This window comes from Moschus berezovskii, chromosome 17, assembly GCF_049115385.1.
Source record: "Moschus berezovskii isolate FMDL1 chromosome 17, NW_MosBer_1.0, whole genome shotgun sequence".
Classification (NCBI taxonomy): domain Eukaryota; kingdom Metazoa; phylum Chordata; class Mammalia; order Artiodactyla; family Moschidae; genus Moschus; species Moschus berezovskii.
In genome coordinates, this window is record NC_142476.1 from 54,437,502 (window position 1) to 54,456,228 (window position 18,727).

Below are 18,727 nucleotides of genomic sequence, written 5' to 3' on the forward strand. Positions count from 1 at the left end.
GGCTGGACTGTTCAAGAGCATTCTCTAATTAAATGGTTACTGTATTTCTTCTCCCTGTCTTGAAGCAAAGGACCAGAAATTCCCATTCGACTGCTGGGCCTGACTCTTTCAATTCCCATCCTCAAGGGGGCGGTGACCACGGAGGCCCCCTTTAACTAAGCACGCTGAAATCTGCCGCAAATACTTTCACGTTCGGCTCCAGGGTGCGTCAGATTAGTCCCAAGCACCAGCCCCGCGTATTGAGCCTGCGCGTACCGGAGCTGGAGCAGGCGCATGCGCCTTGAGGCGGCGCTCATTCGGGCAGCTGTGGGCGGGTTTGAGCAGCTCCAGTGTTTTGGGACTCAGGAGAGGTGGGAGGAGCTGGTGGCCTCACCGAGGTAACCGCAGCGCCGTAGCTGCCCCGCCTTGCAGGCCTCAGGACTGTCATCGCCTTGGGGTGTGGGGTACTTTGGCCAGCGTCCCCGGACATAGCCCGGCCGACCTCTCTCAGACACCCCCATCCTCCCCACGCCGCCGTCGCCGCCGCCATGCAGGGGGAGGACGCCAGATACCTCAAAAGGTGACGACTCCCCAAGGGTCGGTCCTCCCCTCCTCGCTCGGACCGTGAGGAAATTCTTAAGAGGTTCTTGGGTTGGCCATGAAGTGTCACTGGGCAAAGCCAGAGGCTTAGAATAGAGATGGGAGACAGGGGAGAAATCGCGGAAAGGGAGGGATAAAGGTGAATTGAAGAGAGGAAGGGGCCCTTGTAGCGTGCGGTTTTCTCCAGCCTTCTTCCCTGACTCAGCGAGGCCCTGACAGCATTGAAGATGGTTTCCTCGATACCTCACATTGTTCCTGGGAGAGGGGAGAAGGGCGGAGTAAACTGCGTCTTCCTCTTTCCCCCCATCCTATCCACCGACCCTCTGTTTCCCCTTACTAGATAGATCGTGTGGGTGCTGCGCCTCTGTTCTGTGTTCTCCAATATGGGCATCGCTGCCATGGGGTTTTGAAATAATGAAGAGGAAAGAAGTGGTGGCTTTTAATTCATGGAAGGCTGGATTGAGATGCTAATTTCCAGTCTATTTCTGCTTTCCTCATCCATTTCGTCCATTTCACTGCCATGTATAGTGTGATTTTTGTAGGAGGTTCGTTAATTATCAAGAGATTTGTTTGGAGCATGACATGAAACTGGCATTTCTTTAGTTTAAAAATGTTTGTAGTATCAATTACTCCTTAACGAAAAATGTAATCTCCGATTATTTATTTGACTCAGGTCGAAGATAAGATCATCCCTCAAAAAAAAAAAAAAAAAGATGCCTTTCATTGGACCAAGAGTTAGTAGTGATCCAAGGGGAAAAAATATTTTAATAGAACTCTTCATTTTTAGCTAAGGCTTTATCACTGATTGTGTAAATACACTAGACAGACACATGTATTTTTTTGGACTCAGTTTCCTTATGTGATTGTGGGGCAAATATTAATGAGAGGTATGAGAACCAAATATAAAAATATTTTTAAAAGATAAAACTTACATGTAAGATACTGGCATCATTTCAATTCATAATATACTTTTACTAAATATATTTATCCTGGCTTGGAGGGCTCTAATCACCATAGAAAGATCTAACCTTTAATAGTGATTGAAACTATTGTAAAATCAACCAACCAGCCAACCAACTGCATTCACCTTCTTTGCAGGCCTAAGGCGTATATTGCCTGTCTATCATATTGTATGGAAATATATCTGAAATTGTTACATAACCAGGGCTTACCAGTAAACATTTCAAAAAAAGTATGTAATCATAGCATGTATACAGTCAGCATTTATTTCCTCACTGAATTTTGCTTACATCATTCGTTTAAAATATCTTGATTGAAAATTTTGTGAAAGAAGAAAACAAGAAATTCTCCTCACCTTTTAAATTCCAGGTTCTTCCAGAGCAAAGAGTCGCTATTACATCATTAGCTTATTTTCACGCAATTGTAGTTGTGGCAGGAGATAGTTTTCTTAGAATTCTTGTACCCTGTGATCCCTTAGGCATCCTATGACTTGTAATTGTCAACCCATTGCTTACTTTTATATGATGGGGAGTCCAACAAATAAAATCAAATGAGCTGCTCTGATGTAATGTTTGCAGTAAAATAAGGTCAGAATCTGGAAAGACTGAAATATACACTTCTCCATTTTGTCTAATTTTGACAACATAAATAGTTTGCATTGCCTGCTTTCAGTTTAGAAATGCGCATCCAACAAATAATCCTATAGACTGGATGGCTTATAATATTTTACAGAATATTCCATTTTAATGATTGATTCTTTGATTGTAATTACCTGTATTCCTTTTGTAATAATTTTGTTTTTAACAAGAGGGCAGTGTTTTCAATCTAATTGATTCACTCTAGTTTTTAATTAGAGTGAGTATTATAATTTCAGTGGTTACAATAGCTATTTCAGATAGCTACAATAGTAGCTATCACTGAGAAATCTCTAGTCTCTTTATATTTGCATTTATGTAACACATTAGAGAACCAAAAATCGGGCTTCATTTTTCTACTGCCAGTTAGTATTTTCAGCAGCAGCAATACATACTTACTAAATACTTAGTGCATGCCTAGCATTGTTCTGGTCACTGAGGAAGTGATGAAATAGACACAGTTCATATCCTCAATCAGATATGCACACAAATAGTATAAATATTTAAAATCTAGTGGGGGGGATTAAACAATTTTTTTTGACTCTTAAAACTCTCTAATGGCTTTCCATTGCTCTTATAGCACCTACCTACCTTTTCAGTTTCATCTCTCTCTGTTCCCCTCTTGCCCCCAACATTTTCAGAAATTACTTCTTTTAGATCCCTATATGTTTCGGTGTTAGATTCCAAGTGCCCTACTCATTGTCTGGAACTTGCCTTATTCATTACCCAGCTAACTCTTCATGTTTCCTGTTGTAGCTTAAATGTCACTTTTCCGTGACTGTGTCCTCCCCCACCTCGCAGTCTACCTGAGCGGCCCTTCCCCACCACACAAGCTACCATGCAGGTCAGATACACTTGTTAGCTTTCCATAATACCCAATAAATTGTCTTTTCCCACTCTTAACTACTTTGTTGTTATTGTTTGTCTTTCTTTTTGGTCTCTAAGCTGCAAAAGGGTAAGAATTTTTGCATATATATTCATAAAGGATATTCATAAATTATATTAAAAGTATGTTCTGTTTTGATGGCATCTTTGTCTTTCTTTGGTATCAGGATAGACTGGCCTCAGGATGAATTGGGAAGTGTTCCCTTTTTTTTCTAATTTTGGAGGAGTTTGAGAAGGATTGGTGTTAATTTGGTAGAATTCACTGTTGAAATTATCTGGTCCTAGACTTCTCTTTGTTGGCAAATTTTTCATCACTGATTCAATCTCTTTCTTATCTGGGGGTAATTCAGAATTTACTATTTCTTTTGAATCAATTTTGGTAGTTTGTGAGTTTCTAGTAGTTTCACCATTTCATCTAGGTTATCTTTTTCATTGGCTTAGAGTTCTTAATCTCTGTGAGGTCAGAGATAATAGCAGTAATGTCCCACTTTAATTTCCAGTTCTCGTAATTTGAGTCTTAGTTAAACTAAAGGTTTATCAATTTTTTTGATCTTTTCCAAGAACCAACCTTTGATTTTTTTCATTTCCTCTTTTGTTTTTCTATTCTCTATTTCTTTTATCTCTGTCTTCATTATTTTCTTCCTTCTAATAGCTTGGTATTTCATTTGCTCTTTTTCTAGTTCCTCAAAATATAAAATTAGGTCATTGCATGGAAGTCTTTTTTAAAAATTGATATATAATTAACATATACCATTATATTAGTTTCATTATGTACGACATAATGATCTGATATTTATATGTATTGTCAAATGATTACCACACTAAGTCTAGTTAACATCCATCACTACACAGTAACAATTTTTTTCTTGTGATAAGAACTTTTAAGATTTATTCTCTTAGCAGTTTTCATGTTACAGTATAGTATTATTAACCATAGACAGCATGCTATACATTGCAACCCCAGGTTTTATCTTTTATAACTGTAAGTTCATACCTTTCAACCACCTTCACCCACTCCCCACCCCCACCTTTGGCAGCCACCAACTTACTTGTACTTATGAGTTCACTAACAAGTTTTGTTTTACTTTTATATTTCACATATTAGTTTGAAAATATGGTATTTGTCTTTCTATCTCTGAATTATTTCACATAGTATATTGCTCTCAAGATCTGTTCATGTTGTGGCCTATGATACAATTTTCTCTTTATTGCTGAGTGTGTATGTGTGTGGGAGTGTACGGAGATGTGTGTTGTGTGTGTGTGTGTGCGCGTGCACATGCTTGAATGCTCAGGAGTGTCTGACTCTTTGTGACCCCATGAATTGTAGACCACCAGGCTCCAACCAGTCCATCCTAAAGGAGATCAGTCCTGGGCGTTCATTGGAAGGACTGATGTTGAGGCTGAAACTCCAATACTTTGGCCACCTGATGCGAAGAGCTGACTCATTTGAAAAGACCCTGATGCTGGGAAAGATTGAGGGCAGGAGGAGAAGGGGACGACAGAGGATGAGATGGTTGGATGGCATCACTGACTCAATGGACGTAGGTTTGGGTGAACTCCAGGAGTTGGTGATGGACAGGGAGGCCTGGGGTGCCGCGGTTCATGGGGTTGCAAAGAGTTGGACACGACTGAGCGACTGAACTGGACTGAGGCTCCTCTGTCCATGAGATTTTCCCAGCAAGAATACTGGAGTGGGTTGACATTACCTCCTTCAGAGGATCTTTCCAATTCAGGGATCAAACCTGTGTCTCCTGCATCTCCTGCATTGGCAAGCACATTCTTCACTACTGAGCCACCTAGGAAACCCATACACTTATATACATATATTTTATCTAGTCATCTACTGATAGATACTTAGGTTGCTTCTGTGTCTTAGCTATTGTAAATAATGATGCAATGAACATGGAGATAGATAATTCCTTTTGAGTTAGTGCTTTCATTTCTTTCAGATAAATACCTGGAATAGAATTGCTGGATCATATGGAAGTTCTATTTTCAATTTTTTGATAAATCTCCATACTGTTTTCCATAGTGGCTGAACCAATATAAATTCCCACCAGCTGTGTACAGAGTTCCCTTTTCTTCACATCCTCTCTAGCACTTATTTCTTGACTTTTTGATAGTAGCTATTTTAACAGGTGTGAGATGATATATATTGTGATTTTGATTTTATATTACTGATGATTAGTGTTGTTGAACACCTTTTTATGTAATGTAACTATTGATCATTTGTATATGTCCTTTGGAAAAATGTCTTTTCATATCCTCTTTCCATTTTTTCCTCAGATTGTTTTTTTGACAATCTGAGTTATTTTGGATATTATCCCCTTATCAGATACACAATTTGCAAATATTTTCTTCCATTTGATAGGTTGCCTTTTCATTTTGTTCATCGTTTTCTTTGCTCTCTAGAAGCTTTTTGGTTTGACATAGTGCCAGCAGTTTATTTTTGCTTTTGTTGCCTTAGTTTTTGGTGTCACATCCAAAAAAAAAAAATCACCAAGACCAAAGGCAAGGAGCTTCCTGCCTATATTTTCTCTGAGGAATTTTATCGTTTCAGGTCTTATATTCAAGACTAATCCATTTTGAGTTGATTTTTGTGCATGGTGTAAGATAACAGTGTGAGTGCTAAGTTGCTTCAGTTGTGGAGTCTAGCCTGTCAGGCTCCTCTGTCCATGGGATTCTCCAGGCAAGAATACTGGAGTGGGTTACCATGCCCTCCTTCAGGGAATCTTCCCAACCCAGGGATAGAATCCTCATCTCTTAAGTCTCTTGCATTGGCAGCGAGTTGGCTTCCCAGTTAGCTCCACTGGTGAAGAATCTCTCTGTGGTGCAGGAGGCCCTGGTTTGATTCCTGGGTCGGGAAGATCTCCTGGAGAAGCGATAGGCTACCCACTCCAATATTCTTGGGCTTCAGACATTAAAGAATGTGGCTTTAGACATTAAAGCCACAGACATTAAAGAATCCACCTGCAATACAGGCAACCTGGGTTCAGTCCCTGGGTTGAGAAGATCCCCTGGAGGAGGGCGTGGGAACCCCTCCAGTATTCTTGCCTGGAGAATCCCATGGACAGAGGAGCCTGGCGGGCTACAGTCAGTGGAGTCACAAAGAGTCGAACACCACTGAGTGACTAAGCACAGCACAGCACCACCTCAGTTCAGGTCAGTTCAGTTCAGCACCACTTAGGAAGCCCATAAAATAGCAGTTGTTGTTGTTGTCAGTCATCAGGTCATCCCCGACTCTTCACGACCCCATGGACTACAGCATGCCAGGCCTCCCTGTACAGTTTATTTATTTTTTTTGCATGTGGCCATATAGTTTTCTCAACAGTATTTATTGAAGGGATGGTCTTTTCCCAGGGGTATATGCTTGGCTCCTGTGTCATAAATTGATTGGCCATATATGCAGGTTTCTTATGGGCTCTTGATTCTGTTCCATTGATCTGTGAGTCTGTTTTTATGCTGATACCATATGCTTTGATTACTGTAGCTTTGTAATATAGATTAAAATTAGGACACATGATGCTGCTAACTTTGTTCTTTCTCAAATTGCTTTGGTTATTCAGGATCTTTTGTGGTCTATACACTTTTAGGATTTTTTTGTTGTGTTTCTGTGAAAATTGCTATTGAGATTTTTTTTTTGTATTTTTTAATTTATTTTCAGTTGGAGGGTAGTTGGTTTACAGTATTGTGTTGGCTTCTGCTGTACAACAACATGAATCAGCCACAAGTACACACATATGCCCCCTCCCTCCTGAACCTTCCCCCATCCTCCCTTCACCCCCTTCCACTCCTCTCAGTTGTCTCAGAGCACTGGATCGAGCTCCCTGTGCCCATACAGCAGCTTCCCACTGGCTCTGTTTTACACATGGTAGTGTATATATGTCAATGCTACTCTCTCAATTTGTCCCACCCTCTCCTTCCCTCACTGTGTCCAAAGTCTGTTCTCTATGTCAGCATCTTTATTTCTGCCCTGTTGATTGGTTCATCAGTAGGATTTTTCTAGATTCCGTATATATGCATTAATATATGAAATTTGTTTTTCTCTTTCAGACTTACTTCACCTGTGTGACAGGCTCTAGGTTTATCTACCTCACTAGAACTGACTCAGATGTGTTCTTTTTATGGATGAGTAATATTTCTTTGTATATATGTACCACAACTTCTTTATCCATTCATCTGCCTGCCAATGGACATCTAGGTTGCTTCCATATCCTAGCTATTGTAAATAGTGCTGCTATGAATATTGAGGTACATGTGACTTTTTAGTTATGGTTTTATATGCCCAGTAGTAGGATTGCTACTATGGTAGTTTTATTCCTGGGTTTTTAAGGAATCTCCATACTGTTCTCCATAGTGACTGAATTATTCCCACCAACAGTGCAAAAGGGTTCCCTTTTCTCTGCACACTGTCCCAACATTTATTGTTTGTAGATTTTTTGATGGTGGCCATTCTGACAGGTTTGAGGTAATACCTCATTGTAGTTTTGATTTGCATTTTTCTAATAATGAGCTATGTTGAGCCTCTTTGCATGTGTTTGTTGGCCATCTGTATGTCTTCTTTGGAGAAATGTCTGTTTAGGTCTTCCTCCAACTTTTTGATTGGGTGGGTTGTTTTTCTGGTATTGAGCTGCATAAACTGCTTGTATATTTTGGAGATTAATCCTTTGTCAGTTGTTTCCTTTGCAATTGTTCTCCCTTTCTGAGGATTGTCTTTTCATTTTGTTTATATTTTCCTTTGCTGTGCAAAAGCTTTTAAGTTTAATTAAGTCCCACTTGTTTCTTTTTGTTTTAATTTACATTACTTTAGGAGGTGGGTCAAAGAGCATAATGCTGTGACATGTCAAAGAGTGTTTTGCCTATGTTTTCCTCTAAGAGTTTTATAGTTTCTGCATTGAGATTTTGATAAAGATTGCATTTTAATTTTTGATTGCTTTGGGTGATATGGACAGTTTAACAATTTTAATTCTTCTAATTCATAAGCATGGAATATATTTCCCTTTGTGTCTTTTTCAGTTTTTGTCATTATTGTCTTACAGTTTTCGATATACAGGTCTTTCATCTCCTTGGTTAAATTTATTTCTTAGGTATTTTATTTCTGATGCATGTGTAAATGAGAGTGTTTTCTTCATTTCCCTTTCTGGTAGTTCATATTAATATAAGGAAAGGGAACCAATTTACATATGTTGATTTTATGTCTTGCAACTTTACTTAGTTTTACTAGTTCCTAACAGTTTTTTTGTGGAGTCTAGGGTTTTCTATGTAGTATCATGTCATGTGCAAATAGTGATGGCATTACTTTTTCCTTTCTGATTTGGATATTTTTCACTTCTTTTTGTTGTTCAGTCATTTTGGCTAGCACTTCCAATACTGTTTGGATAGAAGTAGCAAGAATTGGCATCCTTGACTTGTTCTTTATCTTTCAGGAAAAGCTTTCAATTTTTCACTCAATATAATGTTAGCCATGGGCTTGTCATATATGGCCTATATTGTGTTGAGATTTGTCCCTCTATAACCACCTTATTGACAGTTTTTATCATAAATGTATATTGAATTTTGTCAAATGCTTTTTCCATATTTATTGAGATGTTTATGACTTTTATTCTTAATTTTGTTTGGGTGTATTACATTGATTGGTGTTTTGTTGAGCCATCCTTACATCCCTGAAATAAATTCCTTTGATAATTGTTTTTATGTATTGTTTAATTTGGTTTGCTGGTATTTTCTTGAGGGTTTTTGCATCTATTTTCATCAGGTTATTTTTCTCCCTTGTAGCGTCTTTGTCTGGTTTTGGTATCATGGTAATGCTGGCCTCATGAAATGAATTTGGGAATGTTTTTTCCTCTTCAGTTTTTGAGAAGAGTTTGAAAAAGATTGGTGTTGATACTTTGGACACTGGTAAAATTCACCCATGAAGCCATCTGATCCGGGTCTTTTGTTTGTTGGGAGGTTTTTTGCTACTGATTTAATCTTATTAGTAATCAGTCTATTCTGACTTTCTATTTCTTCATGATTCAGTCTTGGGGTGAGTAGTGTGTGTTTCTAGGAATTTATCTATTATTCATTCTATGTTGTCTAATATGTTGGAATATAATTGTTAATAGTAGTTCTTGAGATCTTTTATATTTCTATGGTATTAATTATAATGTCTCCTCTTTTATTTCTGGTTTTATTTATGGACCTATCTCATTTGATCGTACTTTGCTGTATTACACTTTGCAGATATTGCATTTTTATAAATTAATACTGTGGCAGCCCTGAGCCAAGCAAGTCTGTCAGTACCATTGTTCCAATATCATTTTTTGCTTCATGTCTCTGTGCCACATTTGGTACTTCTCCCAATATTTCAAATTTTTCCATCATTATTATATATGTTATGGTGATCTGTGATCAGTTATCATTGATATTACTATTGCAAAAGATTATATCTTGCTGAAGATACAGATGGTTAGCATTTTTTAGAAATATTTTAAAATTAGGATGAGTACATTGATTTTTAAGCAAAGTGTTATTGCACACTTCTATCACAGCATAGTGTAAACATAGCATTTATGTGCACTGGGAAACAAATTTACATGACTTGTTTTTTAATGATACTACATGAGTTTGAGTGAACTCCGGGAGTTGGTGATGGACAGGGAGGCCTGGTGTGCTGTGATTCATGGGGTCGCAAAGAGTCGGACACGACTGAGCGACTGAACTGAACTGAACTGAATGCTTTATAATGATACTTCCTTTATTGCAGTGCTCTGACAATGAACCCTTAAGATCTCCAAGGTATTTGTACACCTCTGTCTTTTTTCTGGTTAGCCTAGCTAAACGTTTGTCAATTTTGTTTTCCTTTCCAAAGAACCAGCTCTGAGTTTCATTGATCTTTTCTATTGTCCTTTTATTGTCTATTTAATTTATTTCCCCTTTGATCTTTGTTATTTCCTTTCTTTTACTAACTCTGGGTTTTGTTTGTTATATTTTTTTCCAGTAACTTAAGGTGTAAAGTTAGGTTATTTATTTGAGATTTTCATTTTTAAGATTTATTTATTTTTGGATGTGCGGGGTTTTCATTGCTATGTGCAGGGTTTCTCTAGCTGTGATGAGTAGAACTACTCTACCCTTTATTGCGGTGTAAGCTTCTGATTGCTGTGGCTTCTCTTGTTGCATTGCCTGGGCTGTAGGTGCGCAGGCTTCAGTAGTTGTAGCACATGGGCTCAGTAGTTGTGAATCACAGGCTGTAGAGTGTTGGTTTAGTAGTTGTGACACTTAGTTGCGCCATAGCATGTGGGATCTTCCCAAATCAGGGATGGAACCCATGTTCTCTGCATTGGCAAGTGGATTCTTAACCACTGCTGCTGCTGCTAAGTCACTTCAGTCGTGTCCGACTCTGTGTGACCCCATAGATGGAAGCCCACCAGACTCCCCCCAGAAAAGCTGTTTTTGTTTGTTTGTTTTTTTTGATTCTTGATGTTGGCATTTATCTCTATGAACTTAACCTCCTAGAACTGCTTTTGCAGCATCAGGTTTTGTTTTATGTTTTATTTCCACTTTTATTTGTCTAAAGGTATTGATCTCTTCAACATATTGGTTGTTCAGTATTATATTGCTGAAGTTTTACATTCAGTATTATGTTTCTAGATGTGTGTGTGTGTGTGTGTGTAACTGGCTGGCAGTTTTTTCCTTTCACCATTTTGATTATATTCTGCTACTTCTGACCTACAGAATTTCTGTTGAATATCTGCTGGTAGTTTTATGGGGGTTCCCTTGTATGCCACAAGTTGTTTTATTGAATTTAAGATTCTCTCCTTGTCTTTAACTTTTGACACTTTGACTTTTGATATTTTAATATGCCTTGTTGTGGCTCGCTTTGGATTCATCTTATTTGAAACTCTCGGGCTTCCTGAATCTGGTTGTCTGTTTTCTTCAGATTAGTGGAGCTTTCAGCCATTATTTCTTCAAATAAGTGTTCTTCCCCTTTCTCTTCTCTTTCTGGGACCCATATATTGGAAATATTGCTCTGCTTGATGTTAGCTTAGCTATCTTCACTCTTTTTTTCATTCCTTTTGCTTCTCTGGGTGTGTTGCATTGTCCTGTCTTTGAGTTCACTGATCTTCTCTGCTGTTTCATCAAGTCTACTGTTGAATGCCTCTGTTGTATATTTAAGTTCTATTATTGTATTCTTCGACTCTGTAACTTCCATTTGGTACTTTAATATTTTCTGTCTCTGTTGAAATTCACACTTTGTTCATCCATTCTTCCTCTGAGCTTGGCAAGCATTTCTGTGATTACTTTTTACTACCATATAAATCACTTATTTCTGTTTCATTACAATCTTTTTCTGAGGTTTTATCTTATTGTTTCTTGGAACACATCCCTCTGTTTCTTCATTTTCCTTGACTCTGTTTTGATTTCTATGCATTAGATAAAAGCCACCTCTCCTATTCTGGAAGGAGTAGTCTTGTTTAGGAGACGAACTTTTTCATTCAGCCCTGCCTAACTCTTGGTTGTCTTTCAAACCTTTGTGATTATACAAGTAGCCTACTTTATTTGGAGTTCTCTACTTTATTTTGAGTGCTCTCTCTGAGCTGAGTCCTGGGATAATAGCCAGTTAATAACTGTTTTTGGGTGTTTTTTTTTTTATTCCTTTCACTAATGTCCCTTTGAACTCATGAACATTATGATCACCTGGGTGGCAGCCACACAAACACTCCAGATATGTGTACAAACTCCCCTTCAAGAGATACTAGCGCTCTGGGTGGAACAGAGTGAAGGCTCAAAGATAGCATCTGCCCTCCAAGGTCTCTAGAGAGGATGACAGTCAGCCTTAGGTGTGTGTTTAATTAGAACCCTTGCCCCCTAAATCCATGACTGTGGAGATAAGCTGAGAGATCTCTTTCATGGAAACATTGGTTTCCTCACTCTGTTGCCTCTCTGCTATGCCTTGGGAGTGGTAACCAGTTAAGAATTCTTTCTGTTATGTTCCTGTGTACCTGGGAATGTGAGGCCTTTGGGCATCAGAATCAGGTGATCTAGAGGTGTCCCTGGGCAGCAGTCTGAATAACTGGAGCACCAGACAGGGGTACAAGCTCCTTTTTTTTGGAGGGGGGATGATCTGGAAAGCATAAAGATGATACCTACTGGCCTCCATCCTGATTATTTCAGTAGACTCATACATTAAATTGTATGCCAGCCCCTCAGGCTAATTCTTTAAGATGAACAAATAATCCTTTTTAACAGAAAGTCTGGGCACTTTTCTGTCAGGTATTTCTGCACTGGGCTCTAGGGTGAGTGAGCCTGCGTGCACAAACCCTTTAAGAACTGTTTCAGTACTTTGCTATGGCCTTTTGGGTCTCATGGAAGCTAGATATCTTGGGAGCTGGTATGTCAGGTCTAGGCCTTAAAAGTTGGGGTGCCAGATGCTGAGTTCAGATCTTTCACTCCTCAGGTAAAAAGCTCAGGTTTGTGAGTTTTTGCCTGATTGTAGGTCTCCATACCAGAGGTGGGTTTATGGCAAGACGGTCTCTCAGTCTTTCTTATTTGCTTCAGTGTGGGTTTTTTTGTTTGTTCACTGTGTAGACATTGCTCACCTAGCTTAGGGGTGTTTTTTTTTCAGAGGAAATTGTTTCATAGATGGTAGACTCTGTGGGAGGAGGTGCGTTCAGGAGCCTGCTACATCACACTTTGTTTATTTGTCTAAAGAAATAAGTATGATCTTTTTCTTTCTTTCTTTCTATTTTTAAATTTGGTTGTGCTGGGTCTTAGTTGTGGCGTAGGGACTTTTTTTCTTTAAGTCACAGCATGCGGGCTCCTGGTTGCAACATGTGGGATCTGGTTCCCTGAGGTGGTGTTTTAGTTCTTAAGTCGTGTCTGACTCTTGGGACCCATGGTCTGTAGCCTGCCAGGCTCCTCTGACCATGAGATTTCCCAGGCGAGAAGGCTGGAGTGGGTTGCCATTCCCTTCTCCAGGGTATCTTCCCTATCTAGGGGTTGAACCCATGCCTTCTGCATTGCAGGTGGATGCTTTACTGCTGAACCACCAGGAAAGTCCCTAGTTCCCTGACCAGGGATCAAACCTGGGCCCCCTGAATTTGGAGCATGGAATCTTAACCACTGAATCACCCTGAAAGTCCCCCTGCATCACGGTCTTGAACACAAACATGCAGTAAATCCTTTTGACAGGAATAATTTTTCAAAAATAAATACCTGTTTGTTGAAAAATTAAGGGCTAAACTTTTGTTTCTTTAGAAAATTAATGATGAATATGGAGCACAATGTCAGTCAGTGTTTGTTGTCTATTTTAGGAATCATAATGATATCTTCATCCATATGAAATCTAGAAACATCAGGATGTACTTTAGAAGTCAATAATTAAGAATACACTGCCTGAAGGTGACAGTTATCATATGTGAAGAAAGATGTCTCTTAAGATATCAGTCTGTGAAGCCTGACTTCATATTGAGATTTAAAAATCACAACTTTTTCTAAGTCAGTTTATTACCACATTGGTTTAATTCTGTTGTACATGTTAAAAAAAAAAGTGAAAATCCTCCATTAATAGAAGAAATTTGCAAAACAGTTAAAAAGTTATCAATTTAATATCAGTGTCACCAGTTCAGTTCAGTCACTCATGTCCGACCATTTGCAACCTCATGGACTGAAGCACACCAGGCTTCCCTGTCCTCACCAACTCCTGGAGTTTACTCAAACTTATGTCCATCAAGTTGGTGATGCCATCCAACCATCTCATCCTCTGTCGTCCCTTTCTTCTCCTGCCTTCAGTCTTTCCCAGCATCAGCGTCTTTTCCAGTGAGTCAGTTCTTCACATCAGGTGGCCAAAGTATTGGAGTTTCAGCTTTAGCATCAGTCCTTCCAATGAATATTCAGGACTGATTTCCTTTAGGATGGACTGGTTTGATCTCCTTGCTGTCTAAGGGAATCTCAAGAGTCTTCTTCAACACCACGGTTCAAAAGCATCAATTCTTTGATGCTCAGCTTTCTTTAAAGTCCAATTGTCACATCCATACACAACTACTGGGAAAACCATAGCTTTGACTAGATGGACCTTTGTTGGCAAAGTAATGTCTCTGCTTTTTAATATGATGTCTAGGTTAGTCATAACTTTTCTTCGAAGGAGCAAGCATCTTATAATTTCATGGCTGCAGTCACCATCTGCAGTGAGCCCCAAAAAGGAAAATCTCTCACTGTTTGCATCATTTCCCCTTCTATTTACCATGAAGTGATGGGATTGTATGCCATGATCATAGTTTTTTCAATGTTAGTTTCAAGCCAACTTTTTCACTCTCCTTTTCACTTTCCTCAAGAGGCTCTTTAGGGCTTCGCTTTCTGCCATAAGGGTGGTGTCATCTGTGTTTCTGAAGTTATCGGTATTTCTCCTGGCAATCTTGATTCCAGCTTGTGTTGTGTCATCCAGCCCAGCATTTTGCAGAATGTACTCTGCATATGAGTTATATAAGCAGGGTGACAATATACAGCTTTGACATACTTCTTTCTCTATTTGGAACCAGTTGTTTCATGTCCAGTTCTAACTGTTGATTCTTGACTTGCATATGGATTTCTCAGATGGCAGGTAAGGTGGTCTGGTATTCCCATTTCTTGAATAATTTTCTATATTTTGTTGTGATCCACGTAGTCAAAGGCTTTGGTGTAGTCAATAAAGCATAAGTAAGTGTTTTTCTGGAACTCTGTTGCTTTTTTGATAGTTCAGCGTTTGTTGGGAATTTGAATTCTGGTTCGTCTGCCTTTTCTAAATCCAGTTTGAACATCTGGAAGTTCACAGTTCATGTGCTCTGAAGCCTGGCTTGTAGAATTTTTAGCATTACTTTGCTAGTGTGTGAGATGAGTACAATTGTGCGTTAGTTTGAGCATTCTTTGGCATTGTCTTTCTTTGGGATTAGAATGAAAACTGACCTTTTCCAGTCCTGTGGCCACTGCTGAGTTTTCCAAATTTGCTGGCATATTGACTGGAGCACTTTCACAGCATCATCTTTTGGGATTTGAAACACTCAACTGGAATTCCATCACCTCCACTAGCTTTTTTTGTGATGATGCTTCCTAAGGCCCACTTGACGTCCTGTTCCAGGATGTGTGGCTCTAGGTGAGTGTCACACCATCGTGATTATCTGGGTCGTGACGATCTTTTTTGTATAGTCCTTCTGTGTATTCTTGCCCCCTCTTCTTAATATTTTCTGCTTCTGTTAGATCCGTACTGTTTCTGTACTTTATTGTGCCCATCTTTGCATGACATGTTCCCTTGGTATCTCTAATTTTCTTAAAGTGATCTCTGGTCTTTCCCATTCTATTGTTTTTCTCTATTTCCTTGCATTGATCACTGAGAAGGCTTTCTTTTCTCTCCTTGCTGTTCTTTGGGACTCTGCACTCAGATGGGTGTATCTTTGCTTTTCTCCTTTGCCTTTAGTTTCTCTTCTTTTCTCAGCTATTTGTAAGGCCTCCTCAGACAACCATTTTGCCTTTCTGCATTTCTTTTTCTTTGGGATGGTCTTGATCACTGCCTCCTGTACAATGTCAAGAACCTCCATTCATAGTTCTTCAGGCACTCTGTCTGTCAGATCTAATCCCTTGAATCTATTTGTCACTTCCACTGTATAACTGTAAGTAATTTGATTTAGGTCATACCTAAATGAATGGCTGGGAGAAATATCAGATATGCAGATGACACCTCAGATATGCAGATGACACCACCCTTATGGCAGAAAGTGAAGAGGAACTCAAAGGCCTCTTGATGAAAGTGAGAGAGGAGAGTGAAAAGTTTGGCTTAAAGCTCAACATTCAGAAAACAAAGATCATGGCATCTGGTCCCATCACTTCATGGGAAATAGATGGAAAAACAGTGGAAACAGTGTCAGACTTTAATTTTTTTGGGCTCCAAAATCACTGCAGATGCTGATTGCGGCCATGAAATTAAAAGACGCTTACTCCTTGGAAGGAAAGTTATGACCAACCTAGATAGCATATTAAAAAGCAGAGACATTACTTTACCAACCAAGGTCCGTCTAGTCAAGGCTATGGTTTTTCCGGTGGTCATGTATGGATGTGAGAGTTGGACTGTGAAGAAAGTTGATCGCCGAAGAATTGATGCTTTTGAACTGTGGTGCTGGAGAAGACTCTTGAGAGTCCCTTATACTGCAAGGAGATCCAACCAGTCCATTCTAAAGGAGATCAATCCTGGGTGTTCACTGGAAGGACTGATGCTAAAGCTGAAACTGCAATACTGTGGCCACCTCATGCGACGAGTTGACTCACTGGAAAAGACTCTGATGCTGGGAGGGATTGGGGGTGGGAGGAGACGGGGACGACAGAGAATGAGATGGCTAGATGGCATCACCGACTCGATGGACATGAGTTTGAGTGAACTCTGGGAGTTGGTGATGGACAGGGAGGCCTGGCGTGCTGTGGTTCATGGGGTCGCAAAGAGTCGGACACGACTGAGCGACTGAACTGATCTGAAATGAATGGTCTAGTGGTTTTCCCTGCTTTCTTCAATTTAAGTCTGAATTTGGCAATAAGGAGTTCATGATCTGAGCCATAGTCAGCTCCTGGTCTTTTTTTTTTTTGCTGTCTGTTTAGAGCTTCTTAAGATGTTACAAGTAGTAAATCAGGTAATTCCAATAATGGGCTAAATTTTTTCTCACCTGATTGATGAATTCCAAGTAATTGGAAGTTCATTCTCTTGATTGTTAAATATCTGTCATCATTATGAATGACATGTTAAATTCAGTTAGGAAGTTTGCATTTAAGATAAAATAATTCATTTTGTGGTGATAATACGAGTATATATTTTGATGAGGTGCATTATAAGCAAATTACTTAGAGACATAATTCATGATTGTGCCCTAACAAGCTGGAATATTTTACTAACCAAAATAGAATTTGATACTGTGGTTATCAATTGAAAAATGCTTATATCATACATAAATACAGAGTGATTGAATTATAAAATGTTTTGAACCTTTAGAAAAACTAGTTGTAAATCAGCCAAGTGTACTGCCATGGTTTTGACTGTTTTGTCAGGGAATCCTGTAAATTTTGTGCAGTGTATGTTAGAAATAAAGAATCAAGGTGTTCAACAAATTGGAGTATCTGGAGTTTGAGTATATAAAGTATTAAAGACAAGGTATTATTTTTTTAATTTACTTATGGCTGCACTGGGTCTTTATTGCTACGTGCGGGCTTTCTCTAGTTGAGGTGAGCAAGGACTATTCTCTAGTTGTGATATACGGGCTTCTCAGTGCAGTGGCTTCTCTTGGTGGACCACAGGCTCTAGGCACTCGGACTTCATTAGTTGAAGCATTTAGGCTTGGTAATTGTGGGTTGCTGTCTCTCGGGCACATGGGCTTTAGTAGTTGTGGCTCATGGGGTCTAGAGTGTGCTGGTTTCAGTAGTTGTGGCACACAGGCTTAGTTACTCCACAGCGTGTGGAATCTGTAAGATCAGGGATCTAACCCGTGTTCCCTGCACTGGGAGGCAGATTCTTAACCACTTTGCCACTAGGGAAGTCCTATGATAAATTGTTAATGTATTTTTAATACACACAGTGTTTATAACATGAACTTAGTTTGTAATATGTGCATTTTATATATTCACTGGTAGTGCAAAGTGGAACAGGGAAGAAGCTTATCCTACCCATAATCTCCATCAGCCCTCATATTGATATAAACAATTAGTACTTATATCAATCTTATGTCAGTTGCTATTAAAATATAGTTTCAGCCCTACCAAATTGCTACCTTAAGCCTTTTCTTTAAAGAAATTCTAGAGCTAACATTCTCTGGTTATATATTATTTACATATAGATAGGAAAATGTCTGGATGTAGTGTGCTAAAATCGTAACACTTGGTTTCTCCTGGGTTTTTTGGTTTATTTTTTCTGTTTGCTAATTTCTGTGTTCTATTTTTCTCTACAGTAAACAAATTATACTAGTGGTAAAGAAATAAATTAATTAATTACTTTAAAATACATGTACAAAAGAAATCCCCCAAACTGAAAAGGAATAGTGACGTTCTTTGAACTATTTGATTTCCTTGGGAAAGGCAAAATATCAAACCAAAGGATAACCATTATGCTTTTCTGTCAGTTGTTAATATGTAGAAGACCCACTTTGAAAGTGTAGTGTGAGGTTGCTGTTAGAATCTGCAATTATGTTTTATCCTTATGATTCTCTTCAATTGAATACAGTTCCCCCTCTTGTTTAAGTTCAGTACTGGGGTTGCTCTCCGTCTCATCAGGAAGGGGGTAACTGTTTCTCTTTATATTGAAGATAGTTTCTTTAGTGCTATATTAACATTTGTGTTTTAGCTGTACTTGCTTACTGTCTTGAATTCCTATGGTTTCTCTAGCTTTAGACTGCTAGCTTGAATTTATGTGCATTTATCTTACCTTTTAAAAGCTGTACCATTCTCTTTAATATGTATGTATATATCAGTGTGTGTGGGTATTATATATATATATATACACATCCATATTTTTCTAATTCTCTGTTTTTCACTAGCGTCCCTAGTTTCTGCTTTTATTTTTTATATCTGGATATCTTTCTGTCAGTTAGTTTAGTTGCTGACATACCTAGACTTTAGCTTCTGTATATTTGATTTCCTACTGTCTCTACGCTTGACTCTTAATTGTTGTTCTAATATAGATTACA

The 18,727-nt window shown here is 38.8% G+C and overlaps 1 protein-coding gene across 1 annotated transcript in view; it reads left to right on the top strand.

Annotated features, from left to right (window-relative positions):
* The first annotated feature begins 317 nt into the window (after positions 1 to 317).
* KIFAP3 (kinesin associated protein 3) overlaps positions 318 to 18,727 on the top strand; it is a 151,629-nt gene continuing 133,219 nt past the window's right edge. Inside the window, exon 1 of the mRNA XM_088845481.1 lies at positions 318 to 559. Coding sequence (XP_088701607.1) covers positions 528 to 559 — 32 coding nt within the window. The 5' untranslated portion in view covers positions 318 to 527. The remainder of the gene's footprint in view (positions 560 to 18,727) is intronic.